We start from the raw sequence: 26466 nt of genomic DNA, 5'->3' as shown, positions 1-26466 counted from the left end.
CAGCCCTAACATTATATATATATATATATATATATATATACAGTGCCTTGCGAAAGTATTCGGCCCCCTTGAACTTTGCGACCTTTTGCCACATTTCAGGCTTCAAACATAAAGATATGAAACTGTAATTTTTTGTGAAGAATCAACAACAAGTGGGACACAATCATGAAGTGGAACGAAATTTATTGGATATTTCAAACTTTTTTAACAAATAAAAAACTGAAAAATTGGGCGTGCAAAATTATTCAGCCCCCTTAAGTTAATACTTTGTAGCGCCACCTTTTGCTGCGATTACAGCTGTAAGTCGCTTGGGGTATGTCTCTATCAGTTTTGCACATCGAGAGACTGAAATTTTTGCCCATTCCTCCTTGCAAAACAGCTCGAGCTCAGTGAGGTTGGATGGAGAGCATTTGTGAACAGCAGTTTTCAGTTCTTTCCACAGATTCTCGATTGGATTCAGGTCTGGACTTTGACTTGGCCATTCTAACACCTGGATATGTTTATTTGTGAACCATTTCATTGTAGATTTTGCTTTATGTTTTGTATCATTGTCTTGTTGGAAGACAAATCTCCGTCCCAGTCTCAGGTCTTTTGCAGACTCCATCAGGTTTTCTTCCAGAATGGTCCTGTATTTGGCTCCATCCATCTTCCCATCAATTTTAACCATCTTCCCTGTCCCTGCTGAAGAAAAGCAGGCCCAAACCATGATGCTGCCACCACCATGTTTGACAGTGGGGATGGTGTGTTCAGGGTGATGAGCTGTGTTGCTTTTACGCCAAACATAACGTTTTGCATTGTTGCCAAAAAGTTCGATTTTGGTTTCATCTGACCAGAGCACCTTCTTCCACATGTTTGGTGTGTCTCCCAGGTGGCTTGTGGCAAACTGTAAACGACACTTTTTATGGATATCTTTAAGAAATGGCTTTCTTCTTGCCACTCTTCCATAAAGGCCAGATTTGTGCAGTATACGACTGATTGTTGTCCTATGGACAGAGTCTCCCACCTCAGCTGTAGATCTCTGCAGTTCATCCAGAGTGATCATGGGCCTCTTGGCTGCATCTCTGATCAGTCTTCTCCTTGCATGAGCTGAAAGTTTAGAGGGACGGCCAGGTCTTGGTAGATTTGCAGTGGTCTGATACTCCTTCCATTTCAATATTATCGCTTGCACAGTGCTCCTTGGGATGTTTAAAGCTTGGGAAATCTTTTTGTATCCAAATCCGGCTTTAAACTTCTCCACAACAGTATCTCGGATCTGCCTGGTGTGTTCCTTGTTCTTCATGATGCTCTCTGCGCTTCAAACTGACCTCTGAGACTATCACAGTGCAGGTGCATTTATACAGAGACTTGATTACACACAGGTGGATTCTATTTATCATCATTAGTCATTTAGGTCAACATTGGATCATTCAGAGATCCTCACTGAACTTCTGGAGAGAGTTTGCTGCACTGAAAGTAAAGGGGCTGAATAATTTTGCACGCCCAATTTTTCAGTTTTTTATTTGTTAAAAAAGTTTGACATATCCAATAAATTTCGTTCCACTTCATGATTGTGTCCCACTTGTTGTTGATTCTTCACAAAAAATTACAGTTTCATATCTTTATGTTTGAAGCCTGAAATGTGGCAAAAGGTCGCAAAGTTCAAGGGGGCCGAATACTTTCGCAAGGCACTGTATATACACACACACACTATAATGACAGAGGACATGTTTTAGCATTATTAAGCCATTTCTTCCCCTTTTTCTTGTTGCTTTTTTAAACAACAGAAGGTCAGTGTATTGTCTAATAAAACTGATTTTTGTCAATTTTATTAAACCAAAATTCTACAGTGGTAATTTGTTCCAATACATCGGAAAGAATATGACTGTTTCTGCTTAAGAATGGGATTAAAGGGTTAAACTTATTTATAATTGCACTGCACCTTCCAAATTGTAACAAGAAGGTGAGAAAGGTAGAAGGACTAGCTTGGTAACTCTAGCAACAAATGATAAACTGAGGCCCACTGCTCAACTAAGATTGGCTCCTTATGATTCCCAGGTGCTGGAGCCTCAAATTCAGTGTAGCTGTTGTGAGTAATTAGATATACGTTTGTAAGTCTGAAAAAAAGGAGTCAAGAAGGTAACAAGGAAAATTACTTTTCTTTGTTCTGAGTTTGTCTAGTCAGTCAGAAACATTTGATAGTTTTTTGTTTGTTTTTTATGACGTTGTGTGTTTTATTGTGCAATGGTTTCCTTTGCAATCTTGAACTTGTTGGGAGAAGTTTGTAAACTAAGAATGCTAATTGAGTTAAACCATTCTGCACCTTTTCATTATTTTAAATTGGGTATTAAACACCAGTTCTTCCTATGATAATGCCGTTCCAGCCATACAGTACATACCCAGCATCACCAGATTGTTGTACTATGCCTCAAGGCATCTCCTGTGTGATTTTAATACAACCATGTTTTGTATTCAGGCAGCCCAAGCGAATGTATGTTTGTCGGAAAACAAGTACTGTATTGTATTCTTGCTTTTGTGTTTGCTCTTGCTCACCCTCACTCTCTCTTAGTGGAACAAGCAGTGACTCGGTTGTTGTTCATGAGAAATGGCTGCTTTATATTAGTGGGACTGGTATTGATTCAAAGAAGAGAAACATGTGACAAAGCACGGTCAAAGCTGCCTGACAACTAATGCTGTAGCACAAGCTTCTAATAGATATTTCTATAATAAGCATTTTGCAGTCAATCTGTTTACACTTTTGTAACTGGAGCTATTCTAGTAACAGCTACTGTACTGTAGTATAACAGGCACTGCACCCACTGTCGTACACAATAAAAGGAAATAAGCACTGTACTACTGTAAATACTGTATATTGTACAGTCAAATCCTGTTATACATGGTAATTTATTTATACAGAAGGTGCTTTAAGTTGGGAGAATACTGTATACTTGATTGGTCACACTAGACAGGTAGTCCTTCTATTGGCCAATACTGTACAGGTCTGACAGCACAGTAACTTGGTGCTTAGAAGATGAACTACTGTAAATCTTTTCATAATTTTTTTTTTTTTTTTTTAAGGGAAAATGTGGGATGCACTCGCTGTATATGCCGTATAGTATGATATTTAGAGAAAAGCCCTAGTCCTATGTTAGATCTTCTATTGCAGCAGACTTTTGTGAGCTCAGTACTTTTGTGTTCTCGGGTGGGGCATGACCGTGCCACAGGCTCGCTGAGCAGCTTTGGTATGTCCTTATTCAGGTTTCAGGGCTTTTTAGAAGGCAAATACCCATACGGTAATGGTTACATTTTTGTTTCAGGGAACCAGGGTTATTATAATAACCTAACGTTTGCTTTCAACACCAAAATTTAAAACATTTACCATTGCTCATTGAAAATAGCTTTTGAAATCCAGTTCACTCTAGTTCTTTTGCTATTCGTTATACCACCAGACCTAAGTATTGTCCTCCCAGTGACAAAGATTTTCTCCAATAAAAACTTTAAACTTCCTTTAAACTACAAATATCGGTGTACTGTAAAAGTTTGGAGTTGTTGTGTTGAAATTTGCACTACTGTTCATAAAGCTGCTGTCTTTATAGAAAGTTTTTAAATCTATTTAAAGGCATTGAATTGGATGGCAAATTACAGAAAAGGTGGTTTGGTGTTCTGAAGGATATATAACACTAAAGCTATAAAGGACAATGAAGAATTGTCTACATTGAATTGACGTTACAGTAGCTGTGAATGTAATACCTTTTCTTTTGCTGTTCAGCAAGTACTGTATATATTTTAATTTACATGTAGAATGCAGCCTAATTGTGGTTAGATGTAGTTTCAGAATGAAAGAAATCAATTGTGTTTTAATATTACTTGATTCTCTTTTAACTGCTGTGTTGCTGTGATATTGACTTCAGTTTAAATTGTGTATTTCAGGTGGCTTTTCAATCGTGTTCCTTGCTCGGACCCACAGTGGTGTGCGGTGTGCTTTGAAGCGAATGTATGTGAACAATGTACCTGATCTAAATATCTGCAAACTGGAAATAGCAATCATGGTAAGCTGAAGTAAACACTACTAGTACAACTAAACATTTTCTAATTGCAATGCTTTTTTCCCCCGCCCCTTTATACTTGACCTTAGATTTGCTGTCTGTTCCCCAGGAAACCAAGAATATGTGACCCTGATGGTGTTATTACATAAATAAAAAATAAGGTGATATAGGTTACTGATCCACAGATATGAAATTTTAGATTTTTAGGGAGGGAATGTGTATAACGTGTTCCATATAATGTAGCCTGCAGAGGCTGCCACTAAATAACTGTAATTTAATATACATATTGTTATATTCTATTCCTTTGTGGTACAGAGGGAATGCATGTACATGTGTGCTGAACAAGCTTAACTGTACAGCACAGATATTGCTACAGTATATTGCTGACCTTGTCGACCTTTTCTGTAACGTCCTCAAATAATTCAAGGAGGTTAGTTAGACAGGATTTCCTCCATCTCAATCCATGCAGTCTACAGTACAGTGACTCTCCTGTGAGGTTGTTGTTTATTGCATGGTTAAAAATTAGACCTTTTCATAAAGCATTGTTTGTTTTTTTAAATGAATTTCATTGTGGATGAAAAAGTACCTAATAATTTCTATCCTTATTACTATACGTCGGGATGTTTAATATCTGGTCATTTATGACATGGAAATCCCCAAATAGTCTTAGAATTGCAAAAATGTGATCTTGAGGTCAAGAAATGACTCACTTGCATGTGCACCATTAGCTTTGTTGTGTGTGTTTGTTTTTAATATGAAATAGTGTTTAGTATATTTATGTAATTATTATATCAATTAAGTTGCAATAAACTCTTTAGTAAACACCAGGGTTGGGGTCAATTACTTTTTTCCTCCCAATTCCTTTTAAAATACATTTCCAATTCCAATTTCCATTCCCTTTTAATCAATTCCCATTCCAATTCCAAGCCCTTCAAAAATGATTCGATCTCCAAAACACCAAAGGCCTGATCTATCACAGCCTGTCCACTGAAATGCACCATTTTTTGTAAAAGGAAAATCAAACAGTTAACGTTACAAAACTGATAACAAAAGCCTTTTGTCATATCTTTGACTTAAGTTGTTTTTCTGTGAATTTAGTCCTGTTAGTGGAAAGAATAGAGAAGTTCTATTTACAGTAAATCCATACTGTATATGTTTACAGAGGGCCAAAACAGAGTGTTTCTCATTTTTAAAATCATGGACATTCATTTTATACATGCTCTGAATACTGCTATGCAGTAGTATCTGAGGAGTAGTACAGTGCTTCATTGTTCAGCTGCTGGTCTTTATGAATATTATGTTTCCAGCAAGTGACTCCAAAGTAGCCACAGCCCAAATACCCGTGCCAGACAGCTGTGATTTAACACATAGCGCTAACTCTGTCAGCCTGTGGCTAAAAGTCTCTCAACTAATAGTATCCCCCAGTTACTCTCCCAGATAGTGAGGAAGTCAACCTTCAAACTCACTGGTTAGAGATCCAAAAAACTATAGAATGTACTGTGGAAGCACTGGTCCTGTCTATGAAGCACATAGCATTGAATGCTGATTGAATAACCAATTGATTTTTTAATTCTTCCGTTATGTTCTTTGTTTTGTTGCAGAAAGAGCTATCGGGTCATAAGAATGTTGTGGGGTACTTGGACTCTGCCATTAATACAGTTGGTGATAGTGTTTGGGAAGTGCTCATTCTCATGGAGTATTGCAGAGGTAACAACTACTGTATACTCTTGTTCCAGTATGTCAGAAATATTTTGTATTTATATATGTGCCTTCAGATGTTACATGGTTACAATATAAACACACCACATTTGATCAGTAGGTACAGTAGCTGCTAGTGGCCAAAAAGAAAATCTTTCTTTAGCAAACTAGCCTCCTTTTTAGTCTCCTGTTTGGTAGATATCAACACTGAAAATCTAAAATTAGCCTTGACAAAATTGCAGAGTCCCCTTCCTAAAAACTGAGAGTTTTAAAGAGGCAAGCCTTGCAAAACAACTGTTCCTGAATTTTGTATTTATTTTAAGAAATAACAGCTTTTCTGTAAGGAATAAACTCATGCTGGTACTGCTGCTGTCAAAAAGTTGACAAATCAGCAGTTACCTTCCAGAAGAGCAAACACAATTAAACAAAGGATTTCTTCGTTTTGCCGAGAGCTATAGAAGAGTAAATGTGATGTTTCCTGTATATTTTGACAGCGGGCCAAGTGGTGAAGCAGATGAATCAGAGGTTGCAGACTGGTTTCACAGAGCCAGAAGTCTTGAGGATATTTTGTGACACCTGTGAGGCAGTTGCCAGGTTACATCAGTGCAAAACTCCAATCATTCACAGGGATCTGAAGGTATGAAGACAAACCCTATTGCCAAAGAGGCTGAACCATTCCAGACAGTTTTCAATGCCATGCTCAATAGAATGCTAAGCATGTGCAGAAGTAAAATAAAGTGCAACTTTCCTTTGTTGAATTCATATAAATGTTTAAACATTTTACAACCATATTTAATATATTGTATTTATAATATTTTTATAAATACTTTATACAGTTTAATTGTAATAACACTGATAGCTAAAAGTGTGACAAAGTGTTTAATCACTTTCGTCCGTGTCTAATGAAGTAAAACCGTAATCTGCAAACTGCTGCCTCTCTGCATTATTTTCAGTGTTATGTTCACATGGCTACAACCTTTTTTATTAGCAATTAGTAGTTAGCAAATGGAGGTTAAACAAAGGAAGTCTTTGTCCTTGGTTCCTGTGAAGACTATTGTACGCTCTACAAATGAAAGCAATGTGCTTTTTAAAAAAACTAAAATAATGAAAATAAACCCTTGTCTCTTTTTTTGTGTACTTTTTGTCTGGGTATGGACAAATAAATATGTATGCAGTTGTACAATGAACAGAGAAACCCATGAAAGGCATACATTTCTTTTTGCTACTGGTTTTCTTGCTCTGACATATCGCCCACTGCTTCTTGCAAAATGTCTTGCAAAATATTTTCCTGATGATGACACATTAACAACTCGGATCACTCTTCCTCAGTCTGTGTGAGCTTGAAGTAACTTGTATATTTGGCTAGATTTTTCACCCAGTGCAAATCAATTTGCTCATAGCTTTTAATATGTGGTGAATATTAAATGTGGGATATCTGCCTGCAACAGTGGATTAGTGCTATTTTTAAAATAAAATATTCTGATACCAACAACAACCTTGCAGTGTTTTTTATTGTATTTTAAATTGTCCTCATTTGCAGACATATATACTGTATTAATATATAAATAATGTCTAACGCAAAGATGTTTTACATTGCTAGTTATTGAAATGGGGAGTACAGTATGCAGTGTGCTACATCAGAGAACGACCGTGCTTTCAAATGCTAAAGAGCAGGGTTGTGTATTGGTAGAGCTATGTGGGAACACTCATAGAGTAGTGTTTGTTCTTGTGTGCTGTATAGCATGGACACCATTTGAAGGTTTTTAATTGAATTGCCCTTGTTTGTCCTGTTAATAAAAACATTGATATTGCTTGTAACAATTTTGTAACCTTTCTGTAATTATATTGAACTTTATTTGGTTCATTGTGTTTTTTGATTTGACAGTAAATGATCGCAAACTATTAGGGTGTTACAAAAGAAAAATCATTATAGAATTTCATATTCAGTTTAAATAAAATTCACATCTAAGAGTCTACATTTGCGTAAAAGTAAATTTGGATATATATTTTTTTTTTTCTTGCAGGTAGAAAATATTTTATTAAATGACCATGGCAACTACGTCCTGTGCGACTTTGGCAGTGCCACACATAAGGTTCTTAACCCACAGAAAGACGGTGTAACAAGCGTGGAGGACGAAATAAAAAAGTAAGCAATGATTTTTAAACTCTTCTGTTACATAAGCTGACGCCTACCTAACCCATTCCACTACACTGTATAAGTGCACAATTGAACCGTGTTTGTAGAATTGTACTCGGATTGCTAATTAAGAGAGCCACTGCTATTAAAACTGTTGAAACTTGGCATCAGCAATGCAATCGAATCAATAAGGGCTCTTAGCAAGAGTGTTGGACACTCAAAACAAGGATTTACAAGCCAATGGGTTTCTGTACTGTGCTATTTCTGTAAAAGAGTGGTATTGTAAGCATTAGCCTAGGCTCTACTGTTTTTTAGACACTTAAACATTACACCTGTGTAAGTGTCTTTCTGGGTGGCAAAATACAACATTTCCAAAAGAATAACTCGAGATGACAGAATAATTACCTTTCACATGACTCTGTGGGTATTCCTTTGTGTTTTAGTTAGTGCTGATGTTGTCATCCTAAAGAAATGTTCTTGAGTTTAATATGACTCTTTTTCAATCCAGCAATTCTATTCTCGAATGAGTTTCAGTTTATAACGGTCATGTTAGAAAGATATGTTTCTTTTGGCACAGGCCACATAAGAACATAAGAAAGTTTACAAACGAGAGGAGGCCATACAGCCCATCTTGCTCGTTTTGGTTGTAGACAAACAGCTCTTGTTTTGAGTTGGTGCACAAAGAGCTATCAGACCAGACACTGCTGAGTAACTTTTAAACTGCAGTATGATTGATTGAGTTGTCAAGAAAAAAGAAGAAAAGTGATGTTAAATGAGTAAAAAAGAAAAAAGTCAATTTTAAGAGTTGTTTTATTTCAACTGTATATTTCCAGTCTGTTTGGCAGCCTGTAATTGGATAAATACAAGGTTTTATATATATATAATGTCAGGGTAGCTGTTCTTCCACACTTTCAAAGATTTAAACATCTCTGGTCTTAAAGATTTCCCTTATAAATGTATTTATTTTTAACTAAAAGTTCATACCTTTTTATTCCCGTTGGAGCTATCTGGATGTATCCTTTATTTATCACGGTTACATCTTGTCTAGGCGTCCACAGTGTCTCATAAACTAAATGAATAAAACGTCTATCTAATTTAGTCTGAAAATGGTTGTAGACTCTGCATCATAAGTGTATTTGATGTGCTTTATTGTATTTTAAATATTAAACAACTGATTTGGGGATTGAGAGGAGACATACTAAATTAATCTGCTGGGGAGAAAGTGTCCCAAAACCTGTTTATTATTTAGACAGTGTCGGGCAAATATATCACGGAATGCTGCTAAACACAACTGTACTGCAAAAAATTCAAAACTAGCTCTCCATGCTTTGATAACAGTCACTGATCTCTAGAAAAGTGATTGCTGTATTGCTGCATCCTACCCATAACATAATATTTCACAAAGCAAATGCAAAGACCTATACCCAGACCATTGTTTTGAAGATTAACAATATATTACATTTTTGGTTCAGGAACCTTGACATGCCCTCCACACATAACACTAGAGAAACATTTAACTGTGTTTTGAAATGTGTTTATGTAATAGAAACTGTTTGAGATTTTGTTTCTTTCTATCCAGTTTTATAAAATTAGTGACTTTTTACATTCCAGAAAATGTTGGCGTAGTATTACATAAACATTAATATACCCGGAATGTATTAATGACAAAATTAGTCCGCTGTCAGGTGGAAAGAAAATGTATTCCTATGCTGTCATACGATAACATAAGCCTCAGACAACAAGCCATTAGGATTGGGTTTATGTTTTCCACAATATATTGTTCTGTGTTTTATGTTGCTTTACAATTTAGAGAAAGTAAGGTGACATGTAATCCTTAAAGCATATTGGTTTATTCTTGCTGTAGGTATACAACACTGTCATACAGAGCTCCAGAAATGATTAATCTTTATGGAGGGAAGCCAATCACCACGAAGGCTGATATTTGGGTAAGGATATTATATAATCTTTCAGTTGCATCAGTAAGAAGATAAGGCGTCAAAGTAATTAGTTTGCACTCTACCGTGCCATGGGTACCATTGACTTTAACCAGGAAGATACCGTTGTGGTGACAACACCCCCCCATAATATGTAAAAAGACTTCCAATATAATCCCTGAGTAATGGCATAAGCATAAGAACGTTGAATAGAGTATGGTCTGACATCATCTTCCTGTTTGTTTAGCAAACAGATATGAAAGAGTGATGCAGGAATTGTACATTTTCATCTTGCATCACATGAACCCCTGCTCCCTGATGGAGTTGTTCCTGCTGCTCTGATGCATTGGTCTTGCAACCTCAAGGATTTCACTGTAATTGCAAATTCAAAATATTGACCTGTAAAATGAGCACTGTAAATATTAAATATCTAAAATGTATGCTTTTGACAATTCTAAAGAAAATACAGTACTATTACCGCTGCTTTTTGCCTGTGTGAATGTGTGTATACAGTTGTAGTCAAAAGTTTACATATGCAAATGGAAATGTTATAACTTGTAGACATTTCTCAAACAAATAATTATAGGAAAAATCTTTTGCAGCAAACGTTTTGATTTTGTGGATGAAGAAAAAAGTTACAAGAAATAGATGTCTACAAGTATTTATTTCAGCAATTTTTTTGCAATATTCCTAAAATGCTAATTCAAAAGTATTCATACCCTGACAAGGAAAATGAAATTAATAGCTAGTTGAGGTAGCTTTAGCAATAACAACCTCTTTTAAACGATTAGGATGTTTGTCAATGAGCTTTTGGCATGATTCTTCAGTGACTTTTTGACAATTCTTCAATGCAAAATTGTTCCAGTTCATTCAAATTCCATGGACTTCTCTTGTGCACAGCCGCCTTCAACTCATACCAAAGATTCTCAATTGGATTTAGATCGGGACTTTGACTAGGCTATTCCAGAACCTTGATTTTATTCCTCTTTAACCATTCTGCAGTAGATTTTGATGTATACTTTGGATTGTTGTTGTGTTGGAACATCCAGTTGCGCTTTAAACCAAGTTTTGTAGCGGAGGGTTTCAGATGATTGGCCAATATCTTTTGGTATGGTATTGAATCCATTTTACCATGTATTGGAACTAACTTTCCTGTGCCATTAGAAGAAAAACAGCCTCATAGAAGGATATTACCACCTTCATGCTTGACAGTACGTATGGTGTTCTTTTCTTTGTATGCCTCACCAGATTTTCTCCAAACGTAACGACTATCAGCAAACCTTTGACCAGAACTCTCATCCCTCATTCAAATGCTGTTTTGCAGACTTTAAGCAGTTTGTCCTTGTAACGTTTTCCTACGAGTGGCTTTTTCCTTGACCTTCAACCATTGAGACCTTCACCATGCAATACTCGACCTATGGTTGAAATGGAAACCCCAGTCCCACTTGCAGCCAATTCACTTTGAATATCTTTGGTAGTCAATCTTGGATTATTATTAACCTTCCTCACAATTCTTCTACTTGTTCTTGGTGAAATAACCTTCTTTCTTCCAGACTGAGGGAGCGTTGTGACAGTACCATGAGTCTTGTACTTCTTGATAATAGAAACTGTAGTTGAAATGGGGATACTCAGATGCTTGGAAATCTTGTATCGTTCTCCAGCTTTATGACAATAAATCATTTTCTGCCTAAGGTCTTCAGATAGCTCTCTACTTTTTCTCTTATTAACTTATTGATAATGACAGCGATCATCCTATGCCTAACACTTTTATACTCTGTAAGAATGTTCACCTACAATCCAGCATTTTCTAGAATTCGGTTCTGCATTATCATATTGAAATTTCTAACACCTTGTAGACAATATTATCATAGCATCAAAGGGTATGAATACTTTTGAATTGCTGAAATAAATAATTGTAGACTTCTAGTTCTTGTAACTTTTTTTTTTCCTTATCCACAAAAGCAAAACTTTATACGAAATATGAAAGATTTGATACAAAAGATTTTTCCTGAAATCCGAAAATCTTTGAGAAATTTCTAGAAATTATAAATTTCCTTTTGGGGTATGTGAACTTTTGACTACAACTGTATATATTCAGTAATTAATTTATATGTTAAAGGGGTAAGAAAAGATTTTAAGACTTTTGTAACTACTTGTGTAGCTAAAACATGGTTGTGGGTTTCTAATTACTTTATGGACCTTGAAGAGAGACAAAAGCCACATAATAGCGATTTTGTCATGGCCCTGTGTTGTTTTTTTCAATTGGTTTATTTTTAAAATATATGTATTTAAGCCATTTAAGTGAAGTGTTTATAAAACAATCAAAAAGCATTTACAGTACATTGACTGTCATCCTTTTTATCTTGGTGGAATTCTTTTTTCAGAGAACCTCAAATATTAGCATTAGAAAGTTGTACATGCTGTCTAGGAGTTGACTGATGATGTATATATTTTGGTCTGCAGGGCTTGAAAACGAGAAGGAAGTTATATTGAAAAACAATCTTACAAAAGGGTAGTGTGCTAAGTTGTGATTTCCGACTGAGATCTGTACAATATGTGTGTAACAGTCTTCAAAAAGGATCCCAGCACCAGTTGAAATTTGCCAGTTGTCCCTCTGATTTAAAGAATGGACCAAATATATTTTATGGTTAATTATCTAGGCTTCTGAGCATACAAATATGCACCAGATTGTACTAGGACAACAGCCTTTATGCTGTAAATGTGTTTGTTAACCAGAAACAAAACAAACAGTTTTCTTTGTCTGTCTCTCAGGAAGAAAGCTATGATACACCAAGAAATAGGCCCATTTCCTGCCTCACTCATCTGTGAAAAAGCACAGATTCCCTGAGCGCATTTCCTTGTGGAGATTATTATAGCCAACGGCTCTAAAGTAGCGTTCTCTTGCTGTTTTATAATGTATTGACTGCCAGTAAAAATTGGAACTGAGGTGACAGAATGAAGAAAACAACCCTAGTTCAATCACATTTAAAATGATTTTGTGTCCTGTGTGCCGACCAAAGTGTAGTGTTGCAAAGTACTTTTACTGTTGTCGTTTTTGTGTCAGTAAACACCATGGAAAATGTAATTGTTGCAATGGTTAAAACTATTTAATATGCTTAAAATGACAAAAATACTTGCTTTTGGTTTAGCTGTTGACTATTTTTATTCTAGGAGTCAGATATTAAAAACAAAGGGACTGCATCCCTCAGAAATTTGATGTTCAGTGTTCTTTTTCTTAAAAGGGGAACTTTATCTGCTGCATAGCCTGCCTTTTAAATAATATATTCCCAGGTATTAGCAACATTGGCATTATCTTGTATAATTTCAAGTTTTCCTTTTCACCTTTCTTCTAGACGTGTTGGTAACATAGTTAAAGCTTTGTCTGCACTGAAATCCTTATGCATTCATGGATATGATGATTCCAAGCCAACTGCATTAGATTGAGCATTGTAAAAGTGCTCAATAGTGAAGAACCTGCCTCTTGCATACAGAACACTACAAACATGTTGTACTTGTACTAACAGGTAGAAGTGTTCTTGACTACTACAGTTTATGTTACATTTTGAAACTTCCCTTTTAATTCAGATTTGGTCAGGTAATCCAGATTTTACTCTGCAATGATCTCCCCACCACTGATCTTGCAGAAGCTTTTCGATGATGCTTTTCATTTTTCATCTTTTAAACATCAGCACTTTTGTTTTACAGGCCCTTGGGTGCCTGTTGTTCAAGCTTTGTTTCTTCTCCCTTCCTTTTGGAGAGAGTCAAGTTGCAATCTGTGATGGAACCTTTATTGTCCCTGACAATTCCAAATTCTCCCCTAAATTGCACTGCCTAATGCGTAAGTACAGCAGAGTATGACCCCATTTTTGTGTGTGTGTGACTTTTTATAGAGATGAAGAAAAAGCAGTATTTTAAAAAAATTAAAATAATAATTTGTAAAAAATTATTTAAATCTCAATTACTATATATTTCTGTAAATGTTTTATTAACAATTTGTGAGATGCTTTATAATAAGAAAAGGTACATTTAGCTGGGTAGGTTACACTTCCTGTTGAAATACATAAAGTTTTAAATGTTTGAATTGAACATCAGTGCCCCTATGTGGGGAAACATAGGAATTACATTGGTTGTATAAAACTCCTTGCAGTTATTTTTTTTATTTTTTTTTTTATCTTTTTATAAATTACTATATATGTAATGCAGGTTTTATTTATGAGGTCTCCTATATTACATGTTTAACATTAATTTAGAAATCTCATGACATGAAAAGATCACACTTTACTACAGTGGTACTCAACTCTAGCCCTCGAGATGTAATCCAGTCCTGGTTTTTTACTCCAGCAGGTTCTAATATAGTTAATTGAGAGCTGCTGAGAGGCAATTAACTAATTTAGAGGCAATTAACTAATTTAGGACCAATTAACTAATTTAGGACCTTGTTGGAATAAAGACCAGGACTGGAATACCACTGCTTTACTATGTGTTATCACTATTGTGTATTTAATGTAAATGTTTCATTTCTCCTTTTCCCTCAGGTTATATGCTTGAGCCAGATGTAGATAACAGGCCTGATATCTACCAAGTCTCCTATTTTGCTTTTAAGATGGCTGGTAAAGACTGCCCAATGCCAAACATTTCTGTAAGATATTTTAATTATTTTACAACCTTTTACGATATACCAGTAACTGTTTATGTATTAGAAGTGTTGAGCAGAAGCCTGTCTTGCCCTCTAAGGGGAGCTTGTATAAATGTATCAACGAGATAATTGTAAAGGGATAATTGTCACCATGTGGTTAGACCCAAAAGCTGGGAAACTGCAGATTTCTTTAAAGGTTTTCTCATTTGCTGGTTTAACTTGTGACCCTAAAGCAAGTTCCCCACAAAAGCTGTGCAACCCACATCTATTTGAGGTTATTTGATAAATTAGTTTAGATACTTCTGTAGTTAAACCTTTATATGGTCAAATGCAGAACCAGAGTAATTTTGTCACTTGTTTGTTTTTTCCTTACAGAACTCTCCTATCCCCACAACACTTCCAGAGCCCATGACCAGCAGTGAAGCAGCTGCTAAGAAGAGCATGACGAAAGCTAGGTAATTTTGTTTCACATTGATGAAGCGCTTGTATGAATTGTTTTTCATTTAAAAATATAAGGATGATGACATGATCATGGCTTTTCCTGTGAAGCAAAGCCTGCAATGAATAACTTGTTCTGTACATTTTGTTTCACTTATAAACAGCTTATTTAATTCTTTATTAGTCAAAAATCAAACTGTCTAGAACAAAAAAGCTATCACTTTATTTATTTTGTCATGTCCCTTCACCTTGTTTCCAGTAATTCCGAGTGGTTCTTAGTTCTGCTTCAGTTGTCAATTCTTACATTTTATTCCTAACTGCCAAAATAGGTGCCTTTTTAGAATCCCAGTTGTTCCTATCTTTGAACTCTGCTGGATCCATCTTCTTCATATTATTACTACTGATACTAGCAGAGTGTACAAGTTGCTGCATCATGGGATAATCACATTTTAAAGGTACAAGGATAGCTTTGAAAATTATGTATTTCTCCTTTCAGAATAACGGAATCCACAGGACCAACAGAAACTTCAATCGCACCGAGACAAAGACCAAAGGCCGCTTCCAACTCTGCAAACTCAAATGTACTACCGATCCAGAACTCTGTAACTCCTGTGAAAATGACTGTTCCTTCTGGAAATATAAGCAACGGACTGAAAGGTAGGTTTATATTTACTAAACAGTTTGTTTTCTGCTGTGAACACAGATGCATCAGATGAATGAATTTTAGATAATGGTGATTTGAACTCTTCATGTTGGCTTACAGTTGTGACCGGACCTGGAAATGGCCAGTCAACACCACAAGCTCAAGGGACTATCCAGCCACCCAGAGTGCTGCAACAGCTTCAGCAAGGAGACCTCCGCCTTCAGCAACTGCAACAGTTACATCAGCAGCAACAGCAGCAGCGCCAACAGCAAATCCACCAGGCTTACTTGCAACAGGTGAAAAGCACAGTCAGATGCGAGATATCCAGTGTGAAACCGTAAGAATCGATTCAAAAAGTACAACCTAGTTTGACATGAGTTGTGTTGCAGTACAGACACCCCCCCCCCAGATGGATGGCAAGTTAATCATAATAAGGCATTCAAATGATTACAAGTACCCAGTATGGCAGGAGAAAAGGACTAAGCAAAACATGTTGAAATAACTTCTTTCTGGGTACCAAGTCTATGAAGTATTTACCAAAATTCCAGTTCACCTTATCCTGTGTACAGATGTCATCACGTGCATAGAACACCACACCTAATTCAATGTTAAAACATAAAAACAAGAAAAACACACATATCTGGTAGCTAATGTAAAATAGATCATCCTATCAACGTCACTCTTTCTTTACATTCGTATTAATGTTGCACTAGTTTCAGCAAAGAAAATACAGGACTTGTAGACCTTTACGCATTAAGGGACAGCGCCAATTTACACCCTGGGGGATAAATGTTTTTTTTTTGTTTTTTTTTTCAAAATATATAAATCTGTTTCGTGCTAAAGCTATTCCTGAGTTTAGTCTTCATTTGTGTGATTTTCTAATGTTAATGTCTCTTATTGTATAAGAGATGTCATTTCACAAAGTTTGAGCCGTCAGAACCCAGAACCTGCCCAAACTGCACCAGATGACATCTCTTGCACAATAAGAGACGCCCTACCCATCATGTATTAACTTATAAATAATAGTCCTGTTATCTGAATTGTACTCCATTTAGGAGGGATACATTAATGTGATTTTACATGTATAGGTAACTTATTTTTTTTCCACATGCCTCATAGTATCAACAAGCAGTTCAACAGTCCTTACAACTCCAGCAGCAACATATGCTTCAGCAACAGATGATGATGCAGCCCACGTATCAACAACAGGCTCAGTATGCAGCTATGGTAAGCAATCGCATGGAATATAAAATGTAATTTAGCGTAAAGACCAATACTGTTCTGAGACAGTCACATATGATGACAAATGACAGCAAACTGCACACATGTTTCTTGTAATGAATCAGGACTGTGGTCATATGTTTCAGTCTCATCTACTTATTTAATTGGATATGCATATGGCTAAGTAAGGCACCAAAAGAGATCATTTTCTTTTAATGTGATCATACTTACACCATCGATCTTTTAAATGTTAAGTTAATCATGTATGTTTTAATGTGTAAGTAAATAAGGGAGCACAAGTGCCGTAAATCCTTTAACTTCAGTTGCTCCTGTTTATTCCATCATAATTTGTCTTGGCATGTTGTACAATAGTTACTGTATATAGTTACCTCATTTTGTGAGCCCTAATTATACACTAAAATAAAGCACTTTTTAATCTTTTTAATGTACACTGACGGCTTTAAAAGAACATCACCATTAACCACAAAACAAAAAATTGTTATGAGAGGTTAAGAACACTTCATCTGAAGAGTACATTTGTGAAGAACAGCTGTACAATGCAATTTAGGACTAAGTAAGTCTAAGTAGCGGTACAAATACTAGGTTTTGTGAAGAATAAGATTTCTAGATCAATAAATTTATCAATAAAGCATTTCAGTTTTCATTTCACCAAAGTGCTACCCTCTGTTTAATACCAGATGTAATCTGTTCCATCCAAATGCCTTTGAGAATGAAATGGGGCTGAAAAGTCTTAACATATAAATAGGGCTTAAAGTTTTTGGTTTCAACCGATAATAACTGAAAAAACACCCCGAAGACCTATTAATAAGATTGTTTATATTTGTTTTAACCGATTTAAACGTGGGTTTTGGCAACATGTTTTCAATAATGTCAATCGCTCACTACTCTCTTTCTAAATAAAGAAAACAGCTTTCGGAAGGCGGGCAGTGTGCAAAGACATTGCAACCGACCAATCCTCAATTATGTGCACTACGTAATATGTGTCATTTGCGTCAATGCATCACTTGCTTAACAACGGGCTTAACGACCACGGACCCAAACAAACCAGCAACACGACATCATGGTTTTATTCAGTGATGAACCAATAATGTTATTGTCAATGTAAAACTGCTGTACAGTTATGCTTCTAGTAATGCATATTATAGTCTGTCTTGTGTACAGCGACTATTATTATTATTATTATTATTTATTATTATTATTGTAGCAGCTACATAAATATCAAACCTTAATCAGAGTACCATAATGAATGTTTAATCCTCAGAAAAAAATTTAATAACTTCTTGTATGGTGAAATTAATTACTACAGTATGCTATAGTCATACGATGCGGTGGGCAGAAAACAAAACATGAACTGTAGTGTGATAGATACGCAGACAGTAATGGGCATAAAATAAAATCTGTTACTTCCAAAGGTGCACAATCAAACTTTTATCACGGGCCGCATATCCAGAAAACTAGTTTAACCTCATGTCTATAGCGGACCGCACATTACTAAAGAATAATCCGAGTTTAACCCTTAGCTGCAATATACATAGGCATATACATACAGGCAATTTCCCTTAGAATTACTGTTCGTTTTATTTCGTACTGCACGATACATATCAGAAACAAAAATATACAAAACAATTAAAAACAAAGCATTAATATCGCACTGTTACCATATACACACGCATTGCACAATAACACAAAGCTGAAGCAGTTTTTATTTTAGCCGATGAGTTGTTCAGTTGTAGCAGGCAGCAGTGTAGCAAAAGGTACAGGGCAGTGACATCACCTCCCTAGCAACAAGCCTCCTATGTTGGGAATGGATTCTTTCAATGCAGCGGGTTTGTGCATTTGAGAAAGGAGAGGAAGAATCATGAAATTAGTTGGATACAAGCTGATGAGAAGCAATTACCCTCTGCAGTACGGTGGTCTGCTTTTTCTGCAAAAAATTAGCAAAACAAAGTCAACAAAGTTTAAAAAAATATTTTTACGATATATTCATAAATGAAATGAAATTAATACACCGCAGTCAGACGATAAACGGGCCGCTGGTTGCGTGTCCCTGGTTACTTCTCACAATTCTCTGATTCAAAATGCATCTACATTGCCGGAATCTTAATGTGGACATCCTCACTTCAACACAGTAAGCTAACGTTTGTATATGTATTAGTGAAACATACATTCAATGTATTATAGAAACTGTAAATTGATGTGTGAGTGATGTTTATTTTCAATAACCGAAATAACCGATTTTGCCAAAAGTATTATATTGTATTGGTCTTGTATATGTAACAACAATTTTCTTTTATATTACCTCTGTAGCTCCTTGCTAAACTGTTTTGGTTTACTGTGTATTCAAACAAACCTTACACTTTTGTATCTTTTCACAGTTGCAGCAGTACCAACAAGCATTTGCACATCAGCAGCAACAGCAGCAAGCACAGCTTCTCACCTCTCCACAGGAGTTCCACACACCTTTAGGCACATTTGCTCCAGCAATGCCAACTCCTGTTGGGACAATAGTTGTTCCATCAGTCAATAACACAAGGTAATCTAACACTTTTTGTATTGTGAGAGATCACTAATTGGTGAATCCTGGGTAAATTAATAATATGGTCACAATTTGAAAAGGGAATGCTCCCAGATCAACAGTATAACAATGATGCTCACCATTATTACTACCGGGTCCTATATCCAGTTAGAACAAAATAACTATCCGTATAGTAGTGCTCGAGTGTAACTTCATAAGGATTTTATCTCCTTGCTTGCTCCGATTATAAAAATATATCTGAAGACCTCTAACTGTTTTTCCTCAGAGCTACCATGCTGGACCCTGAAGGTGTAGTGGGTGTCCCATTTCAAAATATCAGTAACCCACCAGACATGTCAGGCTGGAACCCCTTCAGAGAAGACAATTTCTCCAAGCTGAGTGAAGATGAGCTGCTGGACAGGGAGTTTGACCTCCTCCGAGCAAGCAAGTGTTTTTATTATTATTATTAATATTATTTCTATTTTATTGTTCATTTAATTTAAACACTCCCTCTGTATGGATCTGAATATGTTCTGGACTCAATTTCAGTTCATCCATAAACTTTCAATATTTAAACTGAGGGGTCGGGTTGGGGGGCTATCAGTGTGTTTTTCATTTACTTTTGTTTTATAAAATCGAAAGTGGGTCACTATTCACTAAGTGATGAAAATCGATCTCATATCTTCTATACTAAGTACAGTATTAACTTTTAAGTGATGATTTTGTTGTCTCAATCAAGGTAACCAGATCTGTGACCCTACAGTAGTTTACTGTTTCAGTGTAAGTCACTGTACTGTGAAGTCCCGGTTGTCTGTTTATGTGGTTTCAGTACGGTTTGAAAAATATTTGTCTTACTGTATGACTAAACAATAGTCCTTTATAAATGAAACTATATAGGCCTAATACACAGTACGTTTTAATGGGGACATCCCTGTAGATTAATCAGGACATGATTTTAAAACTGCTGCTGATTTTATAGAAGCATTTAGTTTGTTAATAACTATTATGTACGGGGTTAACGCAAGAAGATACGAAAATTTACAAACAAGAGGAGGCCATTCTGCCCGTCTATGCTCACCTGGTACCTAGTAGCTGATAGGTCAAGCTGTATCTTAAAGGATCCAAGTGATTCAGCAACAACAACATGACTTGGTAATCCATTCCATACCTTCACCACTCTCTTGTGTCCTTCCCTCTGTCCTTAGTCTATCTCCATTCCATACCTTCATCTCTCTCTTGTGCCCTTCCCTCTGTCCTTAGTCTATCTCCATTCCATTCCATACCTTCACCTCTCTTGTGCCCTTTCCTCTGTCCTTAGTCTCTCCACATCATTAGCAGCTGTGTCAGATCATTGAAATAATCCACAGTTTTGACTGCTGTTACTGTAGACATAAAAACTATTTATTTGGGTTTGTGTTGCTTCATATATTTCTCACTACCTGAAACTAAAACTTATCTAAAATAGTTGTTGTAAACACAGTAGAGAGTCAGTTATCCAAACTAATTGGGACCGATACTAGTTTACATAACCGATTTTGTATGAATAATCAAACAAGTATTAATAACAATTATTGTACGTTTAATAATGTATAGAATAAAGTTAAGATACACAAGTACCTTCTGATGATATATAACTAGTAAGCTATTCTATCTCATTAAGCATACAAAATTACAAAGCTTTACAAATCATTAAATTAGTGCAATTCAGTAAAACTTTAACACCTACAGCTGAGGTAATGAAATACTGTAATTAAACGTACCATATACCAAACTCTGAAAATCATCAAAGAATACAATTCAGTCCAACTCTGACAAATTATAGAACTTTTTAGGAATCATTAAAATTCAGTACAATGTTTCTATACTGTGATACTTGCTGTTAAGGCATTGTAATAACGTGCAATTGAAATTAAGTTCTTAGCTGCTCAATAACAGACAGGATCTCCTGCCCTTACTGAGGAAATAGAAGAAAAATCAAGAACAAGGTTACTGTGTTTTAATTTGCTTAACTGCAACAATTTATAGCACACAATGCTCCATCTAAGGTTTTGGTGGTCTAAATAATTCTGCAACTTTCATTTGCCTCAGACTGCTGGTCCTTTTTTTGGCAGCTAAATCTTGTAACCGTTTTAGCAGCAGAAGCTGTGTACGTAATACCACACAATTCATCACGTGAGTACAGGTGCGTTTGGTTGATTAGACAGTATGGTTGAGCAAAGATTGGAGAATTGACTCTCTACTGTAGTAGTAGTAATAATAATAATAATAATAAACATATTACCGACATTGTTCAGTTAGAAAGCTTGCTATTAGGTGGATTTGTTTGCTGTGATTTATTTGACCAAGCCACAGTATTCAGTTTAACTAATTTTTATTTATTTTGTTGGCACATTTCCTGCTTTTTGTAGTGGTTTTTTTTATTTACATTTCAATTTTCATGGTTATAATTTTGCATTTTAAGTTAGCTTCTGCATAGTTAGCTTCTGCTTAGTGTAAGTTACTGTAGTGTTGCTGATGATATGTGTGTGTGTGAGCTACATCATGTGCTAGTGATATAGATTTTGATGTATAACCACTAAGATCCATCACAGAGGGCATTACCGGACTGTTTGAATGGTAGTGGGGCCCAGAGGTCTAGGAAAAAACACTCAACACTACAGACTGCCGTTTGAACTGTAGGAAGTATAACTGTATGCAAAACATAATGTGGTTTAGGGTTATCTTTCTGTAAAGTTACTTGATGCTGAAAGAGGTAGAAATCCAAATCCAGCTGTACAGTGTCTACGTGGAGGGAAGCAGGCCTTTAAAAGGATGGTGCTCAGTTCAAATATTTTCTGTTGAGTGTCTGTAAAAGCTCATTGATATAGCTGCTATAAAGGGCTCTGTAACAGTCAATCTGTATGTTTTGATCTGTATTGGAACCTGACAGTTTTTGGTACAATAGTATATAAGTAGATTGAATTATTTTGGATGTCATGATGCCATGCTTAGTTTAAGTTCCTGTCCTGTATTACAGTAGCCAATGATGAGGTCACCTGGTTAATATAACCCAACTTTCCATTTCCTAACAGAGAAACCTGACGAAAGGGCAGCATGTCTAGATGCCAGTGTAGAGACTCGCCAGTCTTCACAGAAGCCTCTCCTGGAGGACCTCTTTGGCTCTGTACCCTTTGTTTCCAATCCAGGCAAGTTTTAAGGAAACATTGAAGAAAAGCTTTGTTCCATGGAGTACAAACTGTATGACCTATATTGCTCTAGTATCCTAGGACTCTTTAGTAGACTTTTGAAATTCAAGACATGACACCTGTTGCTGGTGCAGAATGAGTTAGAGTACTCTGGTCTGGTTAGATGGTGATTTCTTTCAGGTTCCTATAGTAAACCATTTTAAGATTATATCTTCATGGTCTTAAAAAAAATAAAAATAAAAAGTGTTGTATAATAACCCTTGCATTATATTTCTAAAGAATTCAGAGCTGTGAAACCATGCCAACCCTTTCCTAATGTGAATTTCTATTTGCTATATAGGTTCCATATTTTGAGTTTTGAAAGACACACACATCATAATAAACATATATTAGTATTTAAAAAAGGCTGCTATACCTGTGTTTTAAAGGAAGCTCTTGGCTTTGCCTGCATAGCTTGTGCTTCCTGGGGTTAAGTGAGGCTTTGTGACTCTGCAATTCAAGTTGCAAAGCATGTTGGTCATTAGAGAAGCAGTTGGTCACTGAGGCCTTTCCCCAGTCTTTATAGTATCCTGGTTTTACCTGAAACACACAGAGGGGGAATTACAAGCTGTACAGACTTCCTAAAACAATTAGCTATGAGCTTCCTTTGAAGTAGCACTGTACTGTTTATATATACTGTTTTCAAATTATTCAATTCAAAATACATTTGCCATGAAAGGCTGCTATCTTCAAAAGGTAGCTGAGACTTTTTTTGCTTTTTCTTTTTTTTCATTAGCAAGAAGGAATTTAAACTAAATATTGAAAAACTTTATTTTTGCTTTACGTTGTCAAAGTGGGGTTAGTTCCGAATACAATGTTAAGCAAGACATCAGATGCCCTCTGCTGGACAAAAAATGGCACTTTAATTGAAAGCTTTTAAATGCAGACAAAGAATGTTGCTGTATCAGCTGTGGTAGAAAATGGAAATGTGTGTCAAAATAAAATGGACAACGTCTTGACAAAAGGGCTTAGAACAGGCGTAAAGCTAAGCTATTGCCTCCTGAGAAAACATTGTACAGTATTGTAAATATTTCACTCCTGTTCAACTTACTAAATTCTGCTTTTAGCTATTTGTTTTTTCCACATTTTGTGTCTTTTGGTTTAATACATTATTATTTCATCTTGGTGGATTTTATCTTGCATCTTGTTCTGTTAAGAAAATAGCAAAAACATAAGCAAGGTAATAGTACTGTGTTTGTAGCACACGACTATCGTGTTCACAATTTATTTTTATTCAAGGGCACAGACATGTTGTTTACCTGTCTGTTAGTGCCAAAAGGGCTCTGTTGTATGAGTCTCCAAATATGTATCATAGTGAAAGTCTTATCAAAAATCTAACAGCAAATTGTGACATCCAGAATATTTTCATGGGCAATAGTACACAATTTTTCCATATTGATATTGAGGCATTTAGCTTAAATACCCAGATATTCCAATACTAGCAATGTGTATTTATGATGCAAGGAATGCATAACCAAATGCCACCAAAACTACCATTAGTTGTCATTAGTTGTAAGTTGTACTGTATGTAGTTCTAAGTTGTACTGTATGTAGTTCATTAGTTCTATGTTCCTAAAACTCCACACTGTTTTGCTGATGCCACAGTAATAAGCTGAATAAGGTCAGAATCATTCCGCCTTTTAAGGTAAATTAGACAGTGGCAATTTGGTGCAGTGCATGTGGGTTTTCATGGAACTGTTGCCTTGCTTCATAAAGTACCTACCCGCCCCCTGCCAAATAAGTGAGTCTAGACTAAAGGTTTAGATGATGGCACATCAGATCACCCCAACCTTCAATTAGAAACTGCATTACATGTCATTATGATTTTAGTCCAGTTAGCTTTCATTTACAAAGAATAAGATATTTAGTAACTATTACATTAATAGAATTGTGTTTCTAAACCATTTCTATTCATTGAACTAGCCATGACTTCCATAAAGGCTTTGGTATTTATTCTTAATTACTGTAGCTACAAAGGTAAGTTTACTTTAAATCATTTCTAAAAGTTGGCCATTTAGATATTGGAACTTGATACCAAATTGGAACTTTCTGGTCCAAATGTATTAAAAATTTTCATTTAATTTAATCTTATGGCGAGTTCTGTCCTGAATTATGATACAAAGCATGGTAACGCAACCATTTTTGCAAGCATCTTGGGCTGGTGGTGTATTGGTGGACAGATTACAAAATTGCACTACAATTTATAAACTGATCCATAATGTGAAGATGATGAATCCATTTCATCATTTTAAACCAGTGAAGGGGATATCAAACAAACGGGCACGTAGGGAAAACACAGTAAATGAAAATTGAAACTGGAACCTATTTTACTGTGAAATGTATCCTTTTAAGGCAAATAAAATGGAACTATTTCTACGACACATTGTGTGTAGTGTGGTTAAACTTTTATTTTTAGTTTAACTTTTTTGTCTCATTTTCAGCTTCCCTTTCATGGGTGTTAGGTCACTTTCTTCCCTTTCTCTGCTGTACCAAACAGCTTTTCTATTCTTTGCATCTTTTGTGCAGAAACTAACATACATTTACAACAGCACAATGGTAGTAAAGAATATGTGTGTTTTATTTTTGAATGTTTCTTACATGAATAATGTCAAAGGTGACCTTGGTATAAAGAGTGCCAGACTAATGAACGTGGTTCAAATATACTTCAGTTGAAAATAAGTATGCACATGTATAAACTGTATACTTAGCTGAAAGTTTGTAAATGAATTTGTATTTTGTTGTATAATTGACTGTATTTCTTTTTAAAATAAAATTGGTTCATCGTCATGAAAGTTTTATTTCATTTTATTAAAAAAAAAAAAAAAACTATTTCTAATGGATACTGCTTGGTTTCATGGGGATTTCCCTTTAAACAAATCTGACCACCATTGCATCATGAGTACAAGATGTTCATAATTTTTTTTTTTTTTTTTTTTTTTAAAGCTGAAAGGATATATAGCTTCACATACAATCCGTAATATTGATGTTTACAGTTTGTTTTTGTGCTTCTGAGTTCTGTTGATGTACAGTATTGTTTTCTCCTGATGTTAAGAAAAAACTCTCAATGTGGGTTGATAACACTATGTAACACAATTTTTGTTCCTGGGTAGTAAGTGTTATTTCCTAATTGCTTATGCCTCAAAAGTATAGAAAATGGCTATTATTCCCCACAAACTTTGCTTTTGTGACCAGGACAGTGATATTTTGAAATTTACCTATTTCCAATGAGAAAATGGGCGAATTTGTGTCTTTTCGTTCACATAAAGTCAGAAAAAAACAACATATGAATCCAAATTAACATGTATTTATACTAAAGTAATACAAAAATGACTACAAAAGATTTAGAAGTGAGTAGTTTTTCGAGATTTACGATTATACTGTAAATCACTTTCACGAATCGGCCCCCAAATGTAGTCTCCCATCATGTTCTCGTTATACTGTCCTTGGTAGCGGCGTTCAAAGTCCAGTATATCCTGGTGGAAGAGCTCACCTTGCTCCTCCGAGTACGCTCCCATGTTCTCCTTGAATTTATCAAGATGAGCATCAAGGATATGGACTTTGAGGGACATCCTACAGCCCATTGTGCCGTAGTTCTTCACCAGAGTCTCAACCAGCTCCACATAGTTTTCTGCCTTGTGATTGCCCAGGAAGCCCCGAACCACTGCGACAAAGCTGTTCCAAGCCGCTTTCTGCTTACTAGTGAGCTTCTTGGGGAATTCATTGCACTCCAGGATCTTTATCTGTGGTCCGACAAAGACACCGGCTTTGACCTTTGCCTCAGACAGCTTAGGGAAGAAGTCTTGAAGGTACTTGAAGGCTGCCGACTCCTTATCTAGAGCTCTGACAAATTGTTTCATAAGGCCCAATTTGATGTGCAGTGGTGGCATCAGCACCTTCCGGGGGTCCACCAGTGGCTCCTCTTGACGTTGTTCCTCCCCACAGAGAACTCGGTCCGCTGTGGCCAGTCCTGCCTGTGG

General features: G+C 35.9%; 1 protein-coding gene across 2 annotated transcripts in view; it reads left to right on the top strand.

The window, feature by feature from the left end:
* Window positions 1-26466, top strand: part of LOC117973314 (BMP-2-inducible protein kinase-like) — a 65876-nt gene that overhangs the window by 31105 nt on the left and 8305 nt on the right. For both annotated transcript variants that reach the window (XM_059003213.1, XM_059003193.1), the window contains 14 exons: window positions 3907-4025; window positions 5624-5729; window positions 6215-6357; window positions 7745-7866; window positions 9722-9803; window positions 13497-13629; window positions 14327-14430; window positions 14803-14882; window positions 15362-15522; window positions 15629-15804; window positions 16628-16735; window positions 19126-19283; window positions 19552-19709; window positions 22337-22450. In XM_059003213.1, coding sequence (XP_058859196.1) covers window positions 3907-4025; window positions 5624-5729; window positions 6215-6357; window positions 7745-7866; window positions 9722-9803; window positions 13497-13629; window positions 14327-14430; window positions 14803-14882; window positions 15362-15522; window positions 15629-15804; window positions 16628-16735; window positions 19126-19283; window positions 19552-19709; window positions 22337-22450 — 1764 coding nt within the window. The remainder of the gene's footprint in view (window positions 1-3906; window positions 4026-5623; window positions 5730-6214; window positions 6358-7744; window positions 7867-9721; window positions 9804-13496; window positions 13630-14326; window positions 14431-14802; window positions 14883-15361; window positions 15523-15628; window positions 15805-16627; window positions 16736-19125; window positions 19284-19551; window positions 19710-22336; window positions 22451-26466) is intronic.

Source organism: Acipenser ruthenus, chromosome 1, assembly GCF_902713425.1.
Source record: "Acipenser ruthenus chromosome 1, fAciRut3.2 maternal haplotype, whole genome shotgun sequence".
NCBI lineage: Eukaryota > Metazoa > Chordata > Actinopteri > Acipenseriformes > Acipenseridae > Acipenser > Acipenser ruthenus.
This window is presented reverse-complemented; position numbering and strand designations above follow the sequence as displayed.